Genomic DNA, 20915 nt, shown 5'->3' with positions numbered 1-20915 from the left:
ATTTCCGCAGTCCGCTGACTTTTCTAGAAAGCTTAATCCTCACGTTTGCTGCGGACATAGTGCGCGCTCACATTTAAACGTGTTTGAGGGAGGATTTGGGTTCAATTGCATGACCTTTAGCTCCGGAGGTGAGATATTATGAGTAAGGAACACTGCGTTACTGCATTGCGCCCACTGATTATGCGGAAGCCGGCCTGGATAAGGCGGTGGTAAATGTGAAAATAGAATTTAAAACACATTCAAAATATGTTCTCATATCTCAGCTCTGCTACCGGTTGGCTGGGCGCGCTGTAGCGGGCATAATTGGCAGTGCCTGCAGCAGACTAATTTGGCCACCAGTCTGCTGGGTGAGAAAGACCAGACTAATATGTTGGTGGTGTTCTTGACGCTGTCTAAGAATTTTGGTTAGTAGCCTGAGGAGGTTGTACAGAACTACAAGGCCATGGAGATCAGTGTGTGACTCTCCATGCATGATGTCCAGTCTCGAAGTATGGGTGAATAAGAAAGGGTCGAGGGACTGCGCATGGGTCTGAGGGGGCGTGGGGCAGGTGAATATACCCTCCTTGGATGCGATCGGGGTTACCAGAAGTGGAAGAATAATTGGCTCCACTAAAATCAGGAATGCATGATTTTAGAATTATAATATGAGTGAAATCATATACTGTAGATTGATGCACAAAATAGAAGTTATATTCATTAAAAGTCAATTCCACAATTCCAAGTGTGCAAAAAGGGTCTAAATACTTTTAAATTTTGCTGTAAATAATAAATCTGTGGCGATTGCAGAAGCAAATCTGTTAAAAACAGTATTTCGGTCTTCGTACACATGATAGAATTTATGTAACAGTGAAAATCACTAGCTGGGTGTGAGCAAGAGCAGATCTGTGAGAGTAGAGAATATGACGTCATGGAAAGTTGGGCTGTTTCGGAACGCTGTGCCGATCCCATGGAGCTGGAACAGTGGGACACTCTTACGTACTTATTACTGACGCTTCAATCAGCTCCAATCTGTTTGCACATAAGGGGCAGATCTGCCTCAGCAGGGACTGGTGCGTACACGCCTGCATTCATGCGCTTTTACCTACACAGAGGGCCTAGTGCCACCTGGACACCTGGACCCACTGGATTACACCATAAACACACTGATCAGCCCTTGTTTCTACACTCACTGTTCATTTTATCAGCTCCACTTACCATAGATGCACTTTGTAGTTCTACAATTACTGACTGTAGTCCATCTGTTTCTCTGCATGCTTTTTTAATCTCCTTTCACCCTGTTCTTCAGTGGTCAGGACCACCACATGACCAACACAGAACAGGTATTATTTAGGTGGTGGATCATTCTCAGCACTGCAGTGACACTGACATGGTGGTGGTGTGTTAGTGTGTGTTGTGCTGGTATGAGTGGATCAGACACAGCAGCGCTGCTGGAGTTTTTAAATACCGTGTCCACTCACTGTCCACTCTATTAGACACTCCTACCTAGTTGGTTCACCTTGTAGATGTAAAGTCAGAGACGATCGCTCATCTATTGCTGCTGTTTGAGTCGGTCGTCTTCTAGACCTTCATCAGTGGTCAGAGGACGCTGCCCACGGGGCGCTGTTGGCTGGATGTTTTTGGTTGGTGGACTATTCTCAGTCCAGCAGTGACAGTGAGGTGTTTTAACTACAGAATTAATATGGGCACTAAACGAGAGGGTTGAATTTTATTCATGCATTTTCTCCCTTTTTGTCCCAGTCTAACGCAGCCAGTTTGTCTTCCGCTGCTGCAGTTGTGAAGTTTGACACACATCTTATGAAGACCTACATTGTTTACTACAGGGCTATGATGGATAGTTTTATTAAAAACAAAAACAAACCTTATAGCTTCGATTCCTGTCCCAAATGATCGTATTGCATCACATCCCATCCAAACACCTCCCATCTCAGGTTATCCAGTTTCATACCTTAACATCCAGTCTTATACTGGCCTTTCATTTCTAACTGTTTTTCTTTCGGCTGCTCACGTATTAAGTGGTCGCCACAGCATTTCATTTTGGTCTGCATTTACATTTACTTTTCCGGCATTATCCAAAGCAACACAACACCGTGACCATGTATTATCCAAGCAAGTGAGGGTTAAGGGTCTTGCTCAAGGACCCAACAGTGGCAATCTGACAGTAGGGATGTAACGATGCACCACAAGACAGTTAAAAATCGGTGCACATGTGCCACGATTTGAATCGATTATTCATTTAAGATGAATCGATATTCACTTTAAACAGCAGAGGGCACTGGCGCTGTTCACCTCGCCTGGTTGACGGCACTTCACAAAGTTGCCAGATAGGGGATTTTCCAGCCAAATGTATTTATGTGAGGATACTTTCTTTATTTGTATTATTCATTTATTTATATAATGTTGGATTTGTTTTACATTTTCATTTCAGTTTTTTTACTCAATAAGCATTATTTGGCATAGTTTGTACCTACAGTACCTCAGAAATAAAAGGACATTCATTATTTAGATAAATAAAAGATAAGCACAAATACAGTATTTTATTTTGTTTTTTTAAAAGAGAAATAATAAAAGAAAACTTTGTCATAATTTGTCTTCAATTAGATTTTGTTTAAAAAAATCGTATCGTGAACCCAGTATTGTAAATCAAATAGGAGCTTGAATGATCTGCTGTGGTGTACCCTAACGGGAGCAGCCCGAAAGTAATTATTCATTTACAGTGTAATGATAGATGCTGCCACTTAAATAATAGTAGTGATACCTTGATTTTAGCTTTGATGTTGTTTATTCAATTCTCGCTCTTTTCTTGCAGCTCTTGACTTGCAGGTCCCCGATTCTCCAGTGGTGGCGCTCTATGGCAAAGACACCATCCTCAATTGCACCTTTTCGGGAGTCCAGACCTTCAACCTGTCCGACCTGACCGTGTTCTGGCAGCTGTCGGACACTCAGCGGAACGTACACGCTTACTGGGAAAAGAAGGACCAGCTCACCGATCAGGAGGAGCGCTTTGCTAACAGGACCAGCCTGTTTCATTCAGAGTTACCATCCGGTAACGCATCGCTGTTGCTGAGGAGGGTGAGAGTGGCAGATGAGGGTGTCTACACCTGCTTCGTCAAAGTGCACGGCTACCAAAAGGGGGCCATGTACATGCAGGTGGCAGGTCAGTCCCGGCTTTCTCTTTCATATTGTGATACGGTGACTTCAAATAAAAGTGCATCTTGATTTACCATCATTTACCATCACTGTGATCCTTGTATTTAAAATACATTATATGAGAGCCACACCCTGGTAAACGCATTATTCCTCGACTCTGTGCAGGAGCCATTAACCAGCCAGCCAGCCAGCCAACAGAGGTCGTAATTGCATCAGTTATAAAGTCCCTATCTGGCTTCTCATCCTGTATGAACAACAGCCAATCGTTGTTCATGTAGCCGCCCAGCCTAGCCGGATGGCAGAGCTGAGTTTCAGTCAGTCCCGGCTTTCTCTTTCTTATTGTGATATGGTGACTTCAAATAAAAGTGCATCTTAATTTACCATCATTTACCATCACAGTGGTGAAAAACTTTTGAAAATCAAGGTCTGTAAAATTGTACTTCTGACCATATAATTGGGGCCCAACTAAATTCAGGGGAAAATGTGCTTAAGGTTCTGGTGTTTCAGTCACACACGTTGCTAATGAGTGAATACAGTTGTACAGAAGTATTACCCTGTAGTAGTACCCTGCGCATTATGAGCCTTCGGCACCCATGACCCCCCTGGTTTACTGGTTTTCCTCTCTTGCACTCTAAAAAATAATATACTGGATTTTCTTTAAAAAATTATGGTAACAATTTGCATGCATTTTTCTATGTAATCTCAACTAGAATGTTTTAAGTAAATGCAACAAGCCTTTCGCTGTTAGTCTAACTTAACTAAATTAGGTAATATCAACATGAAAATCTTTAACACCATCACGCTAAATTAATCTGAACCTACTTAATTTTAATTTCATTGTTTTGTTCCACAAACCCAAATAAATTAGGTTCTGCTAATATGATTATGCTGAATATTATTGTAATGTCGGCGAGAGAACAAGGCATAGGATAGGCATCAGCTCTTTTACTGAATCATTGGACAGACACTTATTCATACACATAGGGCTGGACGATATGGCTAAAATTTATATCACGATATAACTCCTAATTTCGGTCGATACGATATAATTCTGATATCGATATGAATAACACAAATGTCAGAAAAACTGCCACCAAAATTGGATGGCTGTACCTGCAAACCTCTTTTCTGGTTTCTGGCAAGAAATACAAGCTGAATACACGACTGAATTAGTCCTTCCTCTCTTATCAGCTATTTCATCTGCTTCTTTTTCAACTGTGGACAGTGGCGGAGCCAGACAATTTTCATAGTGGTGGCCAGACTGAGACCATTGCTCACACAGGGGCAGCACAGAAACTGTCTGATACCTTATTTTTGTATATGGCAAGTGGCTGTTGATCTAGTAGTGTTTTGGTCACTCACTTGTTTACCTATACAGGCAGTGAATGTCATGTAGAATTACATCAAGCCTAGCATAATAAGCTTTTTATTTTTTTCTCATTTTCCCTGTGAAAAACTAAAATATAGCCTATAACCTTAACAGAATTTCAAAGATATTCCTTTGCAATACTTGATCATTTGATTGCAAACTTGTGTGTACTGATGAGACTCATTTGAACCCCAGAACATGCTAGTGTGAATGCATGGAAAACAAATTTTAATTTTCTTTCAAGAATATGATACATTCTGATATGATACAATGCTGGGGCTTCTTAAAACTGAATATTTTCTTTTAAATAGAAGTGTTATTTAAATGCTATTAAATTGTTTTTGAAAAAAAACCCCGCACAATTAGGAGGAAAACAGCCCAATCTGGCAACAGTGGAACGCGAATATCCCGTTGGTGCCTTTATTCGTAGCGCTCCACAACTAATAAGAAGTAATATTAATAACTGGTATTAGTACTCAGTACTAGTACTTTTTCTGTAATTGTGTTGGTGGTTGACATTTATGTTGAGTGTGTAACTGCACTGTTTTGATGGAGAACTACGCGCTTGAGGTGCGCTGTTGAATTGCGTCCCTGTGGGAACACCTGTGTGCAGAAATGCTTCCGCAAAAAAGTAACACGGGCAAAGCGCACTGACGTAATGCATATCGATCGAATTTGTTTAAAAATCATATCACCGTTATTGAAACATTTTCTATCGCGATATATATCGACATCGAATTATTGTCCAGCACTACATACACATATACATTCATACCACAAATACACATGCCGATCCATTTCTCGGCGTATCCACAAAGTTGAATCAGTTCATCTGGACACAAGTTTGTTGTAGAGAACAACAAATTCTACAATAAACTTGTGTCCAGATGAACTGACCCAACTTTGTGGATTTGTGTACCCGAATTATCGAGCATGCATCAGCACATCTCTCAGCGTAGACACACTGTTCCCAATGCGGGGCTGCACGGTCACGGTAGGTCTGGATACCACTGCCGCAAGTCCTTCTGGGTAAAGCTCCGCCCCTTCCCAGTATTTAAACATAATACATTCAAGCAACTCAGATATTTTAGTTGGCTCAACTCAAAATTGGTATGATGTTGTACTAAAGCTAAATAATGTGTTGAAAAAGGTCAAAATTTTGAGTTTGTCTAAAATAATGTCTTTTTAGGTTGCCTGAACTTAAAATTTTTAACAAATGTAACAAACTTAATTTTTTTATGTTGAACTGACTTGTTTTATTACATTTAATTTACTAATGTGCTGAATAATTTTTTAGAGTGTGGATTATTTTGGACTGCAGGGACAACCCACAAGACCTGGCGTTTTTGAGATGCTCTGACCCTGTTGTCTAGCCATCACAATTTGGCACTTGTCGATAGGGCTGTCGCGCTAACCGCAATTTTGAAATATCGCGGTATAGACCAGCCAACCGCAGGGCATGCCAAGCAACCGCATCACCGCGATATTCAAGTTTTTTCTTTTTTCCTTCTCTTTTTTTTTTTTTTTTTTTTTGCAGGGTCCATTTTGTTTTATACGCTTACATTCGGGCATAATAAATGTTAAATAAATTCATAATGAAAATGAGCTAAGAGCGTCATTTTCCCGCAACCTGTTCTCATGCGTTGCTGCTGAGCGTCAGGCTTTGTGTTTTAAAATGTAAACAATGGTAACAGGAATTATAGGCAAGTTTATTAATGATTAAATTGAGTTCACGCTCAATAAATACTTGTAATTTAGACTTTATTCAAACAGCCTTGGCGTACTAAAACACTTAATGACGGTGAATATGGCATTGCAGCCTGCAAATATTCTCTTGCTGGCTTGCTGGAATGATTTAAATGTATTTTTTCGTTGAAGAAAAATGTATTGAAACGAATAATAACTTAAAATGTCGTATATATTATGTTAATTATACCTACTAAATAGATAGTTAATAGTGGCGCGATAACCGGGCTAGATTTGCTCTGCTCTGTGTATTAGTGCAGCATCGGTAACGTCGGGAACATCGCTACCCCACTCAGATCCTCTCTAAACCACATCAGGTGAACATGTTGGTTCTTCTAGCGCGCATGATAACGCAGGTTTAAGGTCTTACAGACTTTATTCTTTATTTATTAATTTATTTTTTACCATATTTTGACTAGATGTGCGTTTTTAGCCTAAACACTTTTTTTCGTTTCACAGTGTATATCTAGCCTAGGCTAGAAGCTAAATTTAAACCTTTTTTTAATAGAGAAAAGACGCGCATCCCTGCTCTGTTCTGTATTTAACATTAAACACGCATTTCATTGGTCTTAAAGCTGTCTCATCTTTGTCATTATAAAGCAATAATATACTGAATCATAGCCTAACAATAAAGCTCGTTTATATAGCTCTAAAATCCAGATCAATGAAGTAATTAAAAAAAAAAAAAAAAAAATGGCGATATTACCGCATACCGCGATATTGAGACGGGCTGAATATACCGCGACAGCCCTACTTGTCGAAGTTGCACAGATTGTTATGCTCCTATTTTTCCTGTTTCCAACACATCAACTTCAAGTACTGACTGTTTCATATAATGGCTAATATATCCCACCCCTTGACAGGAGCCATTGTAACAAGCTAATCAACGTCGTTCACTTCACCTGTCAGTGGTTTCAGTGCTGCGGCTGATGGGTGTACGCACCTTCAAGTGCGTCGCCACTTCCCACGATTCACCGCCATTCGCTTCTGATTGCATCCGCTTCACTATCTCTCTGGCTTCTTTTATCCGTCCCTCTCTTTCAATTTCTTCCCGTGTGGATCTCACAGAAGGGCAAAGTGCTCTTTTCATTTCCGAAGACGCATCTCATTAGGCAATATCAGTTCTAAGAAACGCTGCTCCGCACTTGGCAGGGCAGGAAGAGAAACAATCGTGCCTGTCTTGCCGTCGACGAGCTGACCGCTCAAGATTCGGATTTTATTTAATTACGCTTGTTTTCTGTGTTTTTACACAATTCAGAATGGCTGGGTCATTCCGCCCAATCAGTGCCATTTCCTTTCTCAGCCATAACATTAAAACCACCTTGTTGTTTCTACACTCACTGTCCATTTTATCAGCTCCACTTACCACATAGAAGCACTTTGTAGTGCTACAATTACTGACTGTAGTAATCTCTTTCTCTACATACTGTTTTAGCCTGCTTACACCCTGTTCTTCAATGGTCAGGACCCCTACAGGACCACCACAGAGCAGGTATTATTTAGGTGGTGGGTCATTCTCAGCACTGCAGTGACACTGACATGGTGGTGGTGTGTTAGTGTGTGTTTTGCTGGTATGAGAGGATCAGACACAGCAGCGCTGCTGGAGTTTTTAAATACCACGTCCACTCACTGTCCACTCTATTTGACACTCCTACCTAGTTGGTCCACCTTGTAGATGTAAAGTCAGAGACGATCGCTCATATATTGCTGCTGTTTGAGTTGGTCATCTTCTAGACCTTCATCAGTGGTCACAGGACGCTGCCCAGGGGGTGCTGTTGGCTGGACAGTGAGGTAATGAAAAACTCCAGCAGCTTTTGTGTCTTATTCACTCATACCAGCACAACACACACTAACACACCACCACCATGTCAGTGTCACTGCAGTACTGAGAATAACCCACCACCTAAATAATACCTACTCTGTAGTGGTCCTGTTGGGGTTCTGACCATTGAAGAACAGCATGAATGAGGGCTAACAAAGCATGCAGGGAAACTGATGGACTACAGTCAGTAATTGTAGAACTACAAAGTGCTTCTATATGGTAAGTGGAGCTGATAAAATGGACAGTAGGTGTAGAAACAAGGAGGTGGTTTTAATGTTATGGCTGATCTGTATATGTATAAATGTATATGAAAATTATTTTGTCCTTGCATTTTTTGTTGACTCCATATCCCATCTACATGAACAAACTTTCACCTTCCACTTAGAAACCTTGTAGATTCAGTGTTGATCAGAGATTAAAGCTGCGTCCGGAATCGCATACTTACAGAGTACGTACTAGATTGGAGGAAGTATGCACTACTCGGCCGGTAAAAAAGTACATACTTTCAGTACGGAAGTGTGCAGTACGCACACAACACCGCTACGTACTACATCCGCCATCTTACTAACGTCAAGTGATGACGTGAGGACATGATGACGTAATATCACCATAGTTACAGACTCTACAAACCACACTCGCCAAAATTTTGGATATTTACCGTCTCTTTGCGCTAATAATAACGTTATTTAAAGTTATACACAATAATACAGTTTTTATTTTATGTATCTTACTTACACCTGTAACAGAGGACTCTCTGTTTTCCGCTATCTTTGTTGTTTCTTATTCTGCTTCGAACGCCTACGCGGCTCCAGTTGCATTATGGGATACATCAGCGGACCGCAAGTGTGCATCGCTTGCATACTCGAACATGGCTGCCCAAGAAGTAGGTCATCCGGGTACTTCTCGCGTACCTTTTTGTGTATACTGTGTATTCGGACATACTAACCGCTCTCGCGTACTATTGAGTATGGAAGCATGCGATTCCGGACGCAGCTCAAGTGCTTAAGCTGCACACAGATGCACCTATTCTGTGGAATGTCCCGGCTCCCTACAGAGATCCGTGCATCCATCTCCCGGATGTCGCCATGGGTCCTGCCCTCTCAGAACTCAGCCCCCGCTTTTTCGCCGAACTTTACCATCCTGATTGCATTTCCGATCGTCGTACCCGCACCCCTCATCTTTATTTCGCCGGGCTGTGATTGGCTCTGGGAATACGGCCGCCTCCCCGCTGCCCAGGAACTACGGCGCTGGGATTTCTCCATCAGAGACGGGCGACACTCATCACCTCTTTCACCCACACGAAAAAGCACAGATTTCCCAGCGGACCTTTCTCAGCTGCAAGAGACAGAGCGAGGGTGTAAGGGTTCCTCTAGGACACAAGTGTCTCGGATAATGGTCCGTCTGATGTGAAGCACATGGCTCCGTAATGCTAAACACCCCGAACGTAATTAAGACTTTAGTAGCATTGCGCCAAGCTGTTCCTATGGTGAGACACTGTCGTAGATTGAGCTACATGCTAACCTCCATTTCTGCTAATTTGGGATGGTAGGGACCGTCCAGTCTCAAGGTAGCACTGAATTGTGTCCGTCAATATTTCAGTGATGTTGGTTGGTCACTAGTTGGCAATTTAGTCCTGACTTTATTGCCGGTTGCCATGTGCTCTTGGGTAACACTTGTCTCTGGTGTTATTTGGATGCACTAGAGTGGATCAGATTATTTTTTCACGATGCCGCTGTTCACCTGGCCTGAATTGTAACTAATTGGAAGATTTGTCAAGCCAATGGTGGTCCTCTGATTGGGAGGATTGTGCACTCGTCAGGCCTCCCCTCCCCCAGTCACCACAGAAAACATTAAGAAGGAAAATGAGTCAAGGAAAGTTGTACATGCTACTACATGCAGTCAAAGTATCAAAAATTAGACGCAAGCCGAAGCCGAATTAGCTGCAGGGTCTGAAGCGTCTAGATTTACAATAGTTCAATACAGAACCAACCTGGTATTAGATTTAAAAATCAAAATATGACAGCATAGTGTTGCTATGACATAGAAATAAAAAGAAAACCATCTCATCCAATTTTATTTTTATGTTTCATTCTCTTTTTTTTGACCGCTTTGTCCTGTTCAGGGTTGTGGTGGGTCTAGTTTCCTAGGTTCAGTGAGCGCAGTGCGATAATACATCCCGGACAGGGCGCCAATCCATCACATGGCCTCGTCTACATCCCAAACTCTCCAGACACAGCCAATCAAATCTGTATGTACACGCTGCTCAGGTGGCGCAGCGGTAAAAACACACGCTGTTCACCAGAGCTGAGATCTCGAATACATCGTATCGAATCTCGGCTCTGCCTGCCGGGTGAGGCTGAGCGGCCACATGTTGTTCAGATAGGGGCGGGATTAAGCCGGATGGGGACTCTCTCTCTCAGACTAATGCGACCTCTGCTGGCTGGTTGGTGGCACCTGCACGGAGATGGGAAAGGAGTGCGGTAGAGGGTGTGGCTCTCTGTACACAGCGCTGTACTGTACTGCACTGCACTCGTCAAGTGTAGGTGATAAGATGTTCGATTGCTGTGCGCGTGTCGGAGGGGTGTGGAGCAGCCTCGTCCTCCCCAATCAGGAGCAGGGACCAGCGTTAGTGAGAGGATGATTGACGGGCCGAAATTGGATGCGCAAAAGGGAAAAAAATAAAATAAAAATCTGTATGTACACGCCCAATCGGCCATTAGCACCAATAGGGATTCGAACCCGGGATCCCAGCAGTAAAAACCTAGAATAGTTTACTGCTGTGCTATAGTTTCTTAGTAGTGAGGAGTTTTTTTTTTACCTGACCTGATTTGCAGGTCGTCAGTGAGACTCACACACTCAGACACTTAGGACAGTTTTTAGTAGCTCCAATCAGCCTGACTGCATGGAAATAGGAGCCCCTGCAGACTCAAGGAGAACATGCAAAAGTTACACAGAAACACCGTCTGTGTGAACCCAGACCACCCTTTCTGTGCCACCTTCTTACAGCAGACACTTTTATCCCAAGCGACTTACAGTTATGAACACAAGTAGGGAGATTTAGGCTTAAGGGCCTTGCTCAGGAGCCCTACAGTGGCAACTTGGTGGTTATGGGGCTTGAACCGGCAATGTTCTGATTTTGTTATTGCAAATTTAGATCCATGAGTCATATCCATTAACACCTACAAACATCTCCAGGTCTGGGAGGGGAGATTTTTCAAACTGCTGCTCATGTAACATTTTAAATATATATCTATATAATATATATTTACAATTACTGACTGTAGTCCATCTGTTTCTCTGCATGCTTTGTTAGCCTGCTTTTACCCTGTTCTTCAATGGTCAGGACCACCACAGAGCAGGTATTATTTAGGTGGTGGATGATTCTCAGTACTGCAGTGACACTGACATGGTGGTGGTGTGTTAGTGTGTGTTGTGCTGGTATGAGTGGATCAGACACAGCAGCACTGCTGGAGTTTTTAAATGCCTTGTCCACTCACTGTCCGCTCTATTAGACACTCCTACCTAGTTGGTCCACCTTGTAGATGTAAAGTCAGAGACGATTGCTCATCTATTGCTGCTGTTTGAGTTGGTCATCTTCTAGACCTTCATCAGTGGTCACAGGACGCTGCCCACGGGGCGCTGTTGGCTGGATGTTTTTGGTTGGTGGACTATTCTCAGTCCAGCATTGACAGTGAGGTGTTTAAAAACTCCAGCAGCGCTGCTGTGTCTTATCCACTCATACCAGCACAACACACACTAACACACCACCACCATGTCAGTGTCACTGCAGTGCTAAGAATGATCCACCACCCAAATAATATCTACTCTGTAGTGGTCCTGTGGGGGTCCTGACCATTGAAGAACAGGATGAAAGCAGGCTTAAAAGGTATGTAGAGAAACAGACGGACTACAGTCAGTAATTGTAGAACTTCAAAGTGCTTCTATATGGTAAGTGGAGCTGATAAAATGGACAGTGTTTTGCTGACTCTCTGTCTTGTTCCTACAGCACCCTACTCTAAACCCGTGGTGTCCTGGGAAGCTGATTCCAACCCAAGGCCGGGCGATGTGGTGGCACTGACCTGCGTGGCGTACGGTGGCTATCCTGAGGCTCTGCTGCTGTGGCAGGACGGGAGTGGACAGAACCTTACAGAGAACGTCACTGTCTCACCGGTGGCCAACGAGCAGGGTCTTTTTACCGTCAGGAGTGTCCTGACTGTAACCCTCGAGCCGAGCAGCACCTTCAGCTGCCGGCTGATCAACCCGCTGCTGGACGAGGAGGGCCATGCATCGGTCACCATCACGGGTAAGTGAATATCAGACCTGTTATGCTAAGTTCACACTGCACGACTTTTGAGGCGTTCAGATTAGGGCTGGGCGATTTTCACGATTATCGCGATTGTTTAAATACTTGATCTTTTAATTAAAATAAAAACATGTCACAAGGCAGAAACTGACCAGACGCTCGCGGAATATAAATCAGGGAAAGTTTAATATCAAAAGGGCAAAAACAGTGTACAAAATCAGGTAGAGTCCAAAACCAGAGGATAAACTAAAACAGTAAACGGAGGACAACAAAGATTATACACGCTAACGGTTATTTATGTAATATACAGTGTATCACAAAAGTGAGTACACCCCTCACATTTCTGCAGATATTTAAGTATATCTTTTCATGGGACAACACTGACAAAATGACACTTTGACACAATGAAAAGTAGTCTGTGTGCAGCTTATATAACAGTGTAAATTTATTCTTCCCTCAAAATAACTCAATATACAGCCATTAATGTCTAAACCACCGGCAACAAAAGTGAGTACACCCCTAAGAGACTACACCCCTAAATGTCCAAATTGAGCACTGCTTGTCATTTTCCCTCCAAAATGTCATGTGATTTGTTAGTGTTACTAGGTCTCAGGTGTGCATAGGGAGCAGGTGTGTTCAATTTAGTAGTACAGCTCTCACACTCTCTCATACTGGTCACTGAAAGTTCCAACATGGCACCTCATGGCAAAGAACTCTCTGAGGATCTTAAAAGACGAATTGTTGTGCTACATGAAGATGGCCAAGGCTACAAGAAGATTGCCAACACCCTGAAACTGAGCTGCAGCACAGTGGCCAAGATCATCCAGCGTTTTAAAAGAGCAGGGTCCACTCAGAACAGACCTCGCGTTGGTCGTCCAAAGAAGCTGAGTGCACGTGCTCAGCGTCACATCCAACTGCTGTCTTTGAAAGATAGGCGCAGGAGTGCTGTCAGCATTGCTGCAGAGATTGAAAAGGTGGGGGGTCAGCCTGTCAGTGCTCAGACCATACGCCGCACACTACATCAAATTGGTCTGCATGGCTGTCACCCCAGAAGGAAGCCTCTTCTGAAGTCTCTACACAAAAAAGCCCGCAAACAGTTTGCTGAAGACATGTCAACAAAGGACATGGATTACTGGAACCATGTCCTATGGTCTGATGAGACCAAGATTAATTTATTTGGTTCAGATGGTCTCAAGCATGTGTGGCGGCAATCAGGTGAGGAGTACAAAGATAAGTGTGTCATGCCTACAGTCAAGCATGGTGGTGGGAATGCCATGGTCTGGGGCTGCATGAGTGCAGCAGGTGTTGGGGAGTTACATTTCATTGAGGGACACATGAACTCCAATATGTACTGTGAAATACTGAAGCAGAGCATGATCCCCTCCCTCCGGAAACTGGGTCGCAGGGCAGTGTTCCAGCATGATAATGACCCCAAACACACCTCTAAGACAACCACTGCTTTATTGAAGAGGCTGAGGGTAAAGGTGATGGACTGGCCAAGCATGTCTCCAGACCTAAACCCAATAGAACATCTTTGGGGCATCCTCAAGCGGAAGGTGGAGGAGCGCAAAGTCTCGAATATCCGCCAGCTCCGTGATGTCGTCATGGAGGAGTGGAAAAGCATTCCAGTGGCAACCTGTGAAGCTCTGGTAAACTCCATGCCCAGGAGAGTTAAGGCAGTTCTGGGAAATAATGGTGGCCACACAAAATATTGACACTTCAGGAACTTTCACTAAGGGGTGTACTCACTTTTGTTGCCGGTGGTTTAGACATTAATGGCTGTATATTGAGTTATTTTGAGGGAAGAATAAATTTACACTGTTATATAAGCTGCACACAGACTACTTTTCATTGTGTCAAAGTGTCATTTTGTCAGTGTTGTCCCATGAAAAGATATACTTAAATATCTGCAGAAATGTGAGGGGTGTACTCACTTTTGTGATACACTGTATATTTACAATTACTGACTGTAGTTCATCAGTTTCTCTGCATGCTTTGTTAACCTGCTTTTACCCTGTTCTTCAATGGTCAGGACCCCCACAGGACCACCACAGAGCAGGTATTATTTAGGTGGTGGATCATTCTCAGCGCTGCAGTGACACTGACATGGTGGTGGTGTGTTAGTGTGTGTTGTGCTGGTATTAGTGGATCAGACACAGCAGCGCTGCTGGAGTTTTTAAATACCGTGTCCACTCACTGTCCACTCTATTAGACACTCCTACCTAGTTGGTCCACCTTGTAGATGTAAAGTCAGAGACGATCGCTCATCTATTGCTGCTGTTTGAGTTGGTCATCTTCTAGACCTTCATCGGTGGTCACAGGACGCTGCCCATGGGGCGCTGTTGGCTGGATATTTTTGGTTGGTGGACTATTCTTAGTCCAGCAGTGACAGTGATGTGTTTAACAACCTCCATCAGTGCTGTTGTGTCTGATCCACTCAGACAGGACGTCGATCCATTACGGGGCCTCATTAATATCCCATGTTTGAGGTGTTCAGATTTTCACGATTATTGCGATTGTTTAAATACTTTATCTTTTTAATTAAAATACCAACATGTCACGAGGCAGAAACTGACCAGACGCTCGCGGAATATAAATCAGGGAAAGTTTAATATCAAAAGGGCAAAAACAGTGTACAAAATCAGGTAGAGTCCAAAACCAGAGGATAAACTAAAACAGTAAACGGAGGACAACAAAGATTATACACGGTAACGGTTAAATTCAGTAATAAGGAGCGCAAACACGATCGGCAAAACGAGACGCAAACAGAAGAGTTTAATTAAGATCCACTGAATCGAACACCGCTGAAATTAATCAAAACTTCGGAGCCGATGAGCGCGATCAGGATTGGCTGACCGGGACATGTGATAGTCACGTGACAGTCCGTGGGAGCATTGGAATTGTGGTCCATATTGTTAAAAGGACCCCCCCCCCCCAGTGTACTGATACAGACTCACTCAGTGGTGGAAACAGCACAGTAAAGGCTCGTGTTCCTTTTAAGAAACCTGTAAAGAACTTTTTGTAGTTTTTTTCCTAATGTAAGGAGGTTCTGCTGCACATTATTTAAAATAAGAGTTGTTTGTGAGCTATTTTTATAAAGGATATAGATAATTCAGATTTCTATTTTGTTTTAATTATTGTTAATTATTGTGATATCATAATTGTTATAATGTTTGAGTCCTTTAAAAGGAAAATTGTAGGTGGTGCTGTTACTATTTTTGCACTTCTGCAGTCTTTTAAATTACTTCTTCTTTTCCTCTGCCTTTGTCCCGGTCGGTTGCGGGGTCGGCTCTCGGCGGATCATGGTCCGCGCATCGATTTGGAACAATTTTTACGCCGGATGCCCTTCCTTACACAAGCCTCCCTATTTTATCCGGGCTTGGGACCGGCACTACAATGCACTGGTTTGTGCATCTAGCGGCTAGGTATCTATAGGACAATTCAGTGTTTCCAATTAGCCTGGTGGCATGTCTTTGGAATGTGGGAGGAAACCGGAGCACCCGGAGGAAACCCACGCGGACACGGGGAGAACATGCAAACTCTGCAAAGAAAGGACCCGGACCGCCCCACCTGGGGATCGAACCCAGGACCTTCTTGTTGTGAGGCGACAGTGCTACCCACTGAGCCACCGTGCCACCCGCAGTCTTTTAAATTACAATGCAAAAATGTATTTAAATAATTATTTCAATTGCATTATACAAGAACAAAAAAATCCAAATCGTAATCGAGAATCGATTATAATTTTAAAATTATAATTTTTGCAAAATCGCCCAGCCCTAGTTCAGATCGCTGTACAGTTCACACTACATGACTGGATCTCTTGTAATCGGGAGTCTTTTAAGTCATTGTGGTTTTCACACTACACGACTGATAGGGGTCACACACTACACCATCTCTACACCGTCTATCACAGACGAATCTCAGACGAGTCTGTCTGGTCTCCCAAACTACGTTTAGGCACGAAAACACACAAGAAGTGACAAGGGTTTTTTTTTTTTTGCATTTGTTTTCTTGTCATATCCAGTTACCTGATTGCATTACGCTTCCTCTTTACTGTTGTTGACCTCCACTCTGACTGAGAAGAGCCGTGACTAGCACACGCCTCCTCGGACACATCTGCAGTAGCCGACTGCATCTTTTCACTCCCTGATCCTCACACTCTGACTCTGTGCAGACGGCATCGATCAGCCGGCAGAGGTCGTTCCAGCACCCCCGTTGAACAACAGCCGATCGTTGTTTGTGTAGACGCACAGCTTGTCGGATGGCAGACCTGTGTTTCGAACCGACGAGTTTGAAATGTCAGCTCTGGTGTGCTCGCGTTTCTTATCGCTGCGCCACCTGAGAGCCAGCGAAGGGTTTAATGACACCATGTCAAAAAATACACGTCTGCAAGAAGCGAGCGATCCAAGTTGTTCGAGTGCTGACGTGTAGCGTAAAAGCAAGTAGGAAAAAGAAATGAATCTGGGTGAAGTAGTGGGTTTGGCTACGTGACCAGCAGGGATTTTCTGTTCTGCAGAGAGAGTTGGGGGTAAAAGAATGTTTTTTCCATGAAACGCTGGTATTATGGTTTGGCATGGACGAGACGGTCACACATACTGTAAGGCTTGTGTGTGTGCCAGTGTATTGTGATAAAAAACTATATTATGCCCCTGTTCCACACATATATAACTCCTCCCCCGCAAACGTATCTTGCGTTCATAACTATTACAACCTGAACGCAACACCTTTCACACCACATGATTATGATTTGCTGACAGGTCCAGATATTTAACATGCTAGATATTTTTCTTAAATCTGCAAGTGATCTAGGATCCGCTTGATCAAGTAGTTGAACAGGTTACTATTTTTGACTGCTTTGTCTTGGTCAGGGTTGTGGTGAGTCTGGTTTCCTGAAATCACTGAGCATGGTGCAGTAGTACACCCCGGACAAGACGTTGATCCACTACGGGGCCTCATTTATATCCCAAACTCTCTCCCAAAGTCTGTATGTAGACACCCAACCAGTAGGGATTCGAACCCTGGATCCCAGCAGTAAAGAGCTACAGCTACCGAAGGTATTTGCATATGGATGATCATACTTCTGTATTCATGTTTTTCTCATTCACTGTCTTCAGGCACGACCAGGTGGGGCTGTTGAGTGCCCGACCTGGCCTGGCGGAATAGCCGAGACTTGGTTATACCAGTCCGGTCGTCAAAGATCAACTGAAGCGAAAAAAAAAGTCAATTTAATGTCGGGCGGAACAGTGGCTCAGTGGGTAGCACTGTCGCCTCACAGAAAGGTCCTGGGTTTGATCCCCAGGTGGGGCGGTCCAGGTCCTTTCTGTGTGGAGTTTGCATGTTCTCCCCGTGTCCATGCGGGTTTCCTCTGGGTCCTCCGGTTGCCTCCCACAGTCCAAAGACGTGCAAGTGAGGTGAATTGGAGATACAAAATTGTCCAAGACTGTTCGATATAACCTTGTGAACTGATGAATCTTGTGTAATGAGTAACTACCGTTCCTGTCATGAATGTAACCAAAGTGTAAAACATGACGTTAAAATCCTAATAAAAAAACAATTTAATGTCCTTAAATCTGTGCTCATGGGTGTTTCACATGTTTTTAGCAGGTAACATAATGGGATAATAATTTATTGTCCAATAATGGTCCAGCAAGCTTAGCCATCACATCTCTAACTTTTTTAACTGACTCACTGAATCATTATTCTTTGGAGTATCAAAAAAAAAGAGTTTTTTTCCTATCAGAAGTTTTGAGTTCAGTAGAGTAAAAGGTGCTTGAAAAGGAGGGGGCCGGATTTACTCAGGCTTAGCCCAGATATTAAAGGAAAGCAGAGGTCACAGAGGGTCAGAAGGTTGAGCTCCAGTGGTCCAGCAAATTGTGGTCATGTCTGGGACAGGGATGAGCCAACACTGGGGGGGGGGGGGAGATGAAAATGGACAGGCTTCACTTAACCCTGGTGGTAAAACGTAACTGAACAGAAATGGTAATGTTCCATATGGTATCCAATGGTCCTGAACTTAGATTGATATTAGCCAGTCATGTTCATTTGTTTCATTTGAATGTGCTAATGAAGTTAATTAAAAGTGCAGCAATACGTTTTCATAAAGCAATAATAAAATGCTGTAGTTTATCTACTGAAAAATTATGTTCATTAATTTTCTGCCAGGTTGGAGTTCTTGGAAGATGAGGGGTGGATCATTTCTGACGACTGTAGTCATATTAGGAAACAGAACCTCATATTTGGTTCACAATTAGACAAAGAACAATGACAAATCTTTCCATTCTTATTTGGAAATGTATTTATTTATGTATTTATTAGGATTTTAACGTAACGTTTTACACACTTTTATTACATTCATGACAGATACTGTAGTTAGTCGTTACACAAGATTCATCAGTTCAAGTTTTTAATATTAAACACAGTCCTGGACAATATCTTTGTATCTCCAATTACCCTCACTTGCATGTCTTTGGACTGTGGGAGGAAACCGGAGCTCCTGGAGGAAACCCACACAGACATGGGGAGAACATGGACATGGATCGTACCAGGACCTTCTTGTTGTGAGGTGACAGTGCTACCCACTGTGCCACCCTTATTTGTAAATAATAATAATAATCTAGGACAGATGAAATGCCCTTGCTTAATGGCTCAACTGTCAACTGTGGCTTCAAACCCACAACCTTCTAAATGATAGCCCACAGTTCTATCCACTAGGCTACCACTGTCCATAATAGAACTTGTGAGGATCAAACTCACAGCCTTCAGATTCATAACAATACACCAATGTCCTCGGCTAAGGCGCTTACCCAATACCACTGGATCGGTTCCCCAGCTGTGCTGTTGATTGGATGCGATGGAATGGCAATCTATTCTGGATTTGTTACTGCGTTGTGGAAAATCCAGACCCACCATGGCCCTGACCAGGATGAAGTGCTGGTATAACATGTAATTGAATGCATGTAATCTGGTTAAAAAACAAAGAACTATAGAACTCTTTGTCAACAAGATAGCGTAAGTTTAGATAGAATTAAGTCGTTTGTCTCATCCCAAAAGCAGCCACAGTGAAGTATGGTGGTGGGAGCATCACAAAATGGAGTTGCTTTTCTGTAAACAGTACCTGAGGTCATCAAAATAAATATAAAGTAAGGACATATTGGAGGAAAATTGACTTTCATCCGTCAAAAAAAGAAATCTCAACATGACATCAGTGTTAAACCTAATTCATCAGAGGGATCATTTACAATGTGTAACAAACTACATACACCGATCAGCCATAACATTAAAACCACCTCCTTGTTTCTACACTCAATGTCCATTTTATCAGCTCCACTTACCATGTAGTAGCACTCTGTAATTCTACAATTACTGACTGTAGTCCATCTGTATCGCTGCATGCTTTGTTAGCCCTCTTTCATGCTGTTCTTCAATGGTCAGGACCCCCACAGGACCACCACAGAGCAGGTATTATTTAGGTGGTGGATGATTCTCAGCACTGCAGTGACACTGACATTGTGGTGGTGTGTTAGTGTGTGTTGTGAGGTGGTTTTAATGTTATGGCTGATCAGTGTATGATTACAGCCTATTACTATAATTACAAATTATTACAGGTTTGAAAGGGAAGGGGGGGGGGGGGGGGGGGCGGTCAAAATGTAACCACAACGCTGCGAAAAGAAAATGGCTTCTTGTTTGCTTATAAAAATTATTTTTAAAATGTATTTATAAGTAGCACTCAGCGGTGTATTGCACTAGCCCACAACCACTGAGATCTGGGTTGGATCTATCGTTGCTATCCACCAACCATCTTTTAATGAAATTCCCCAGATACAAACACACCCAACAAATACTTCAAATACCTCAATAGGCTATGTCTGTTGGGGGTGACAAAATCCACATGATGGATTTGCACCCTGATGGTATCGGTCCTGCCTTGACCCTGACCAGGATAAAACGGTTGAGGAAAATAAAATGAAATGCTGAAGTTATGAGAACATGTTTGTAAATTTGAAGTGGACTAGAATGCACCGGGAGTATATTAATAACAGCAGTTAAGGTACTGGACTGGTCATCTGAAGGTTGTTGGTTAAAGCCTCACTACCACCAAGTTACCTCTGTTAGGTGGGCGGCACGGTGGCTAAGCGGTCACAGCAAAAAGGTCCTGGGTTTGATCCCCAGGTGGAACGGTCCGGGTCCTTTCTGTGTGGAAATTGCGTGTTCTCCCCGTGTCCGCGTGGGCTTCCTCCATGTGCTCTGGTTTCCTCCCACAGTCCAAAGACATGCAAGTGAGGTGAATTGGAGATACTAAATTGTCCATGACTGTGTTCGATATAATGATATGTGTTCATTTCTGTCATGAATGTAACCAAAGAGTGTAAAACATGATGTTAAAATCCTAATAAACAAACAAAACCTCTGTTAGGCCCCTGAGCAAGTTCCTTAACCTTCAGTTGCTAGTATTGTAGTCGTTTACGGTAGTAAGTGCGCTTCTTTCATTTTCCGTAGCGCAATCCTGGATACTTTCCTAGTTGCCGTTG

At 43.0% G+C, this 20915-nt stretch overlaps 1 protein-coding gene across 2 annotated transcripts in view; it reads left to right on the top strand.

Moving 5' to 3' along the window:
- The window catches only part of cd276 (CD276 molecule), a 132067-nt gene that overhangs the window by 24408 nt on the left and 86744 nt on the right, over positions 1-20915 (top strand). For both annotated transcript variants that reach the window (XM_063005152.1, XM_063005153.1), the window contains exons 3-4: positions 2807-3154; positions 12091-12387. In XM_063005152.1, coding sequence (XP_062861222.1) covers positions 2807-3154; positions 12091-12387 — 645 coding nt within the window. The remainder of the gene's footprint in view (positions 1-2806; positions 3155-12090; positions 12388-20915) is intronic.

This window comes from Trichomycterus rosablanca, chromosome 11 (genome assembly GCF_030014385.1).
Source record: "Trichomycterus rosablanca isolate fTriRos1 chromosome 11, fTriRos1.hap1, whole genome shotgun sequence".
NCBI classification, from domain to species: Eukaryota; Metazoa; Chordata; class Actinopteri; order Siluriformes; family Trichomycteridae; genus Trichomycterus; species Trichomycterus rosablanca.
This window is presented reverse-complemented; position numbering and strand designations above follow the sequence as displayed.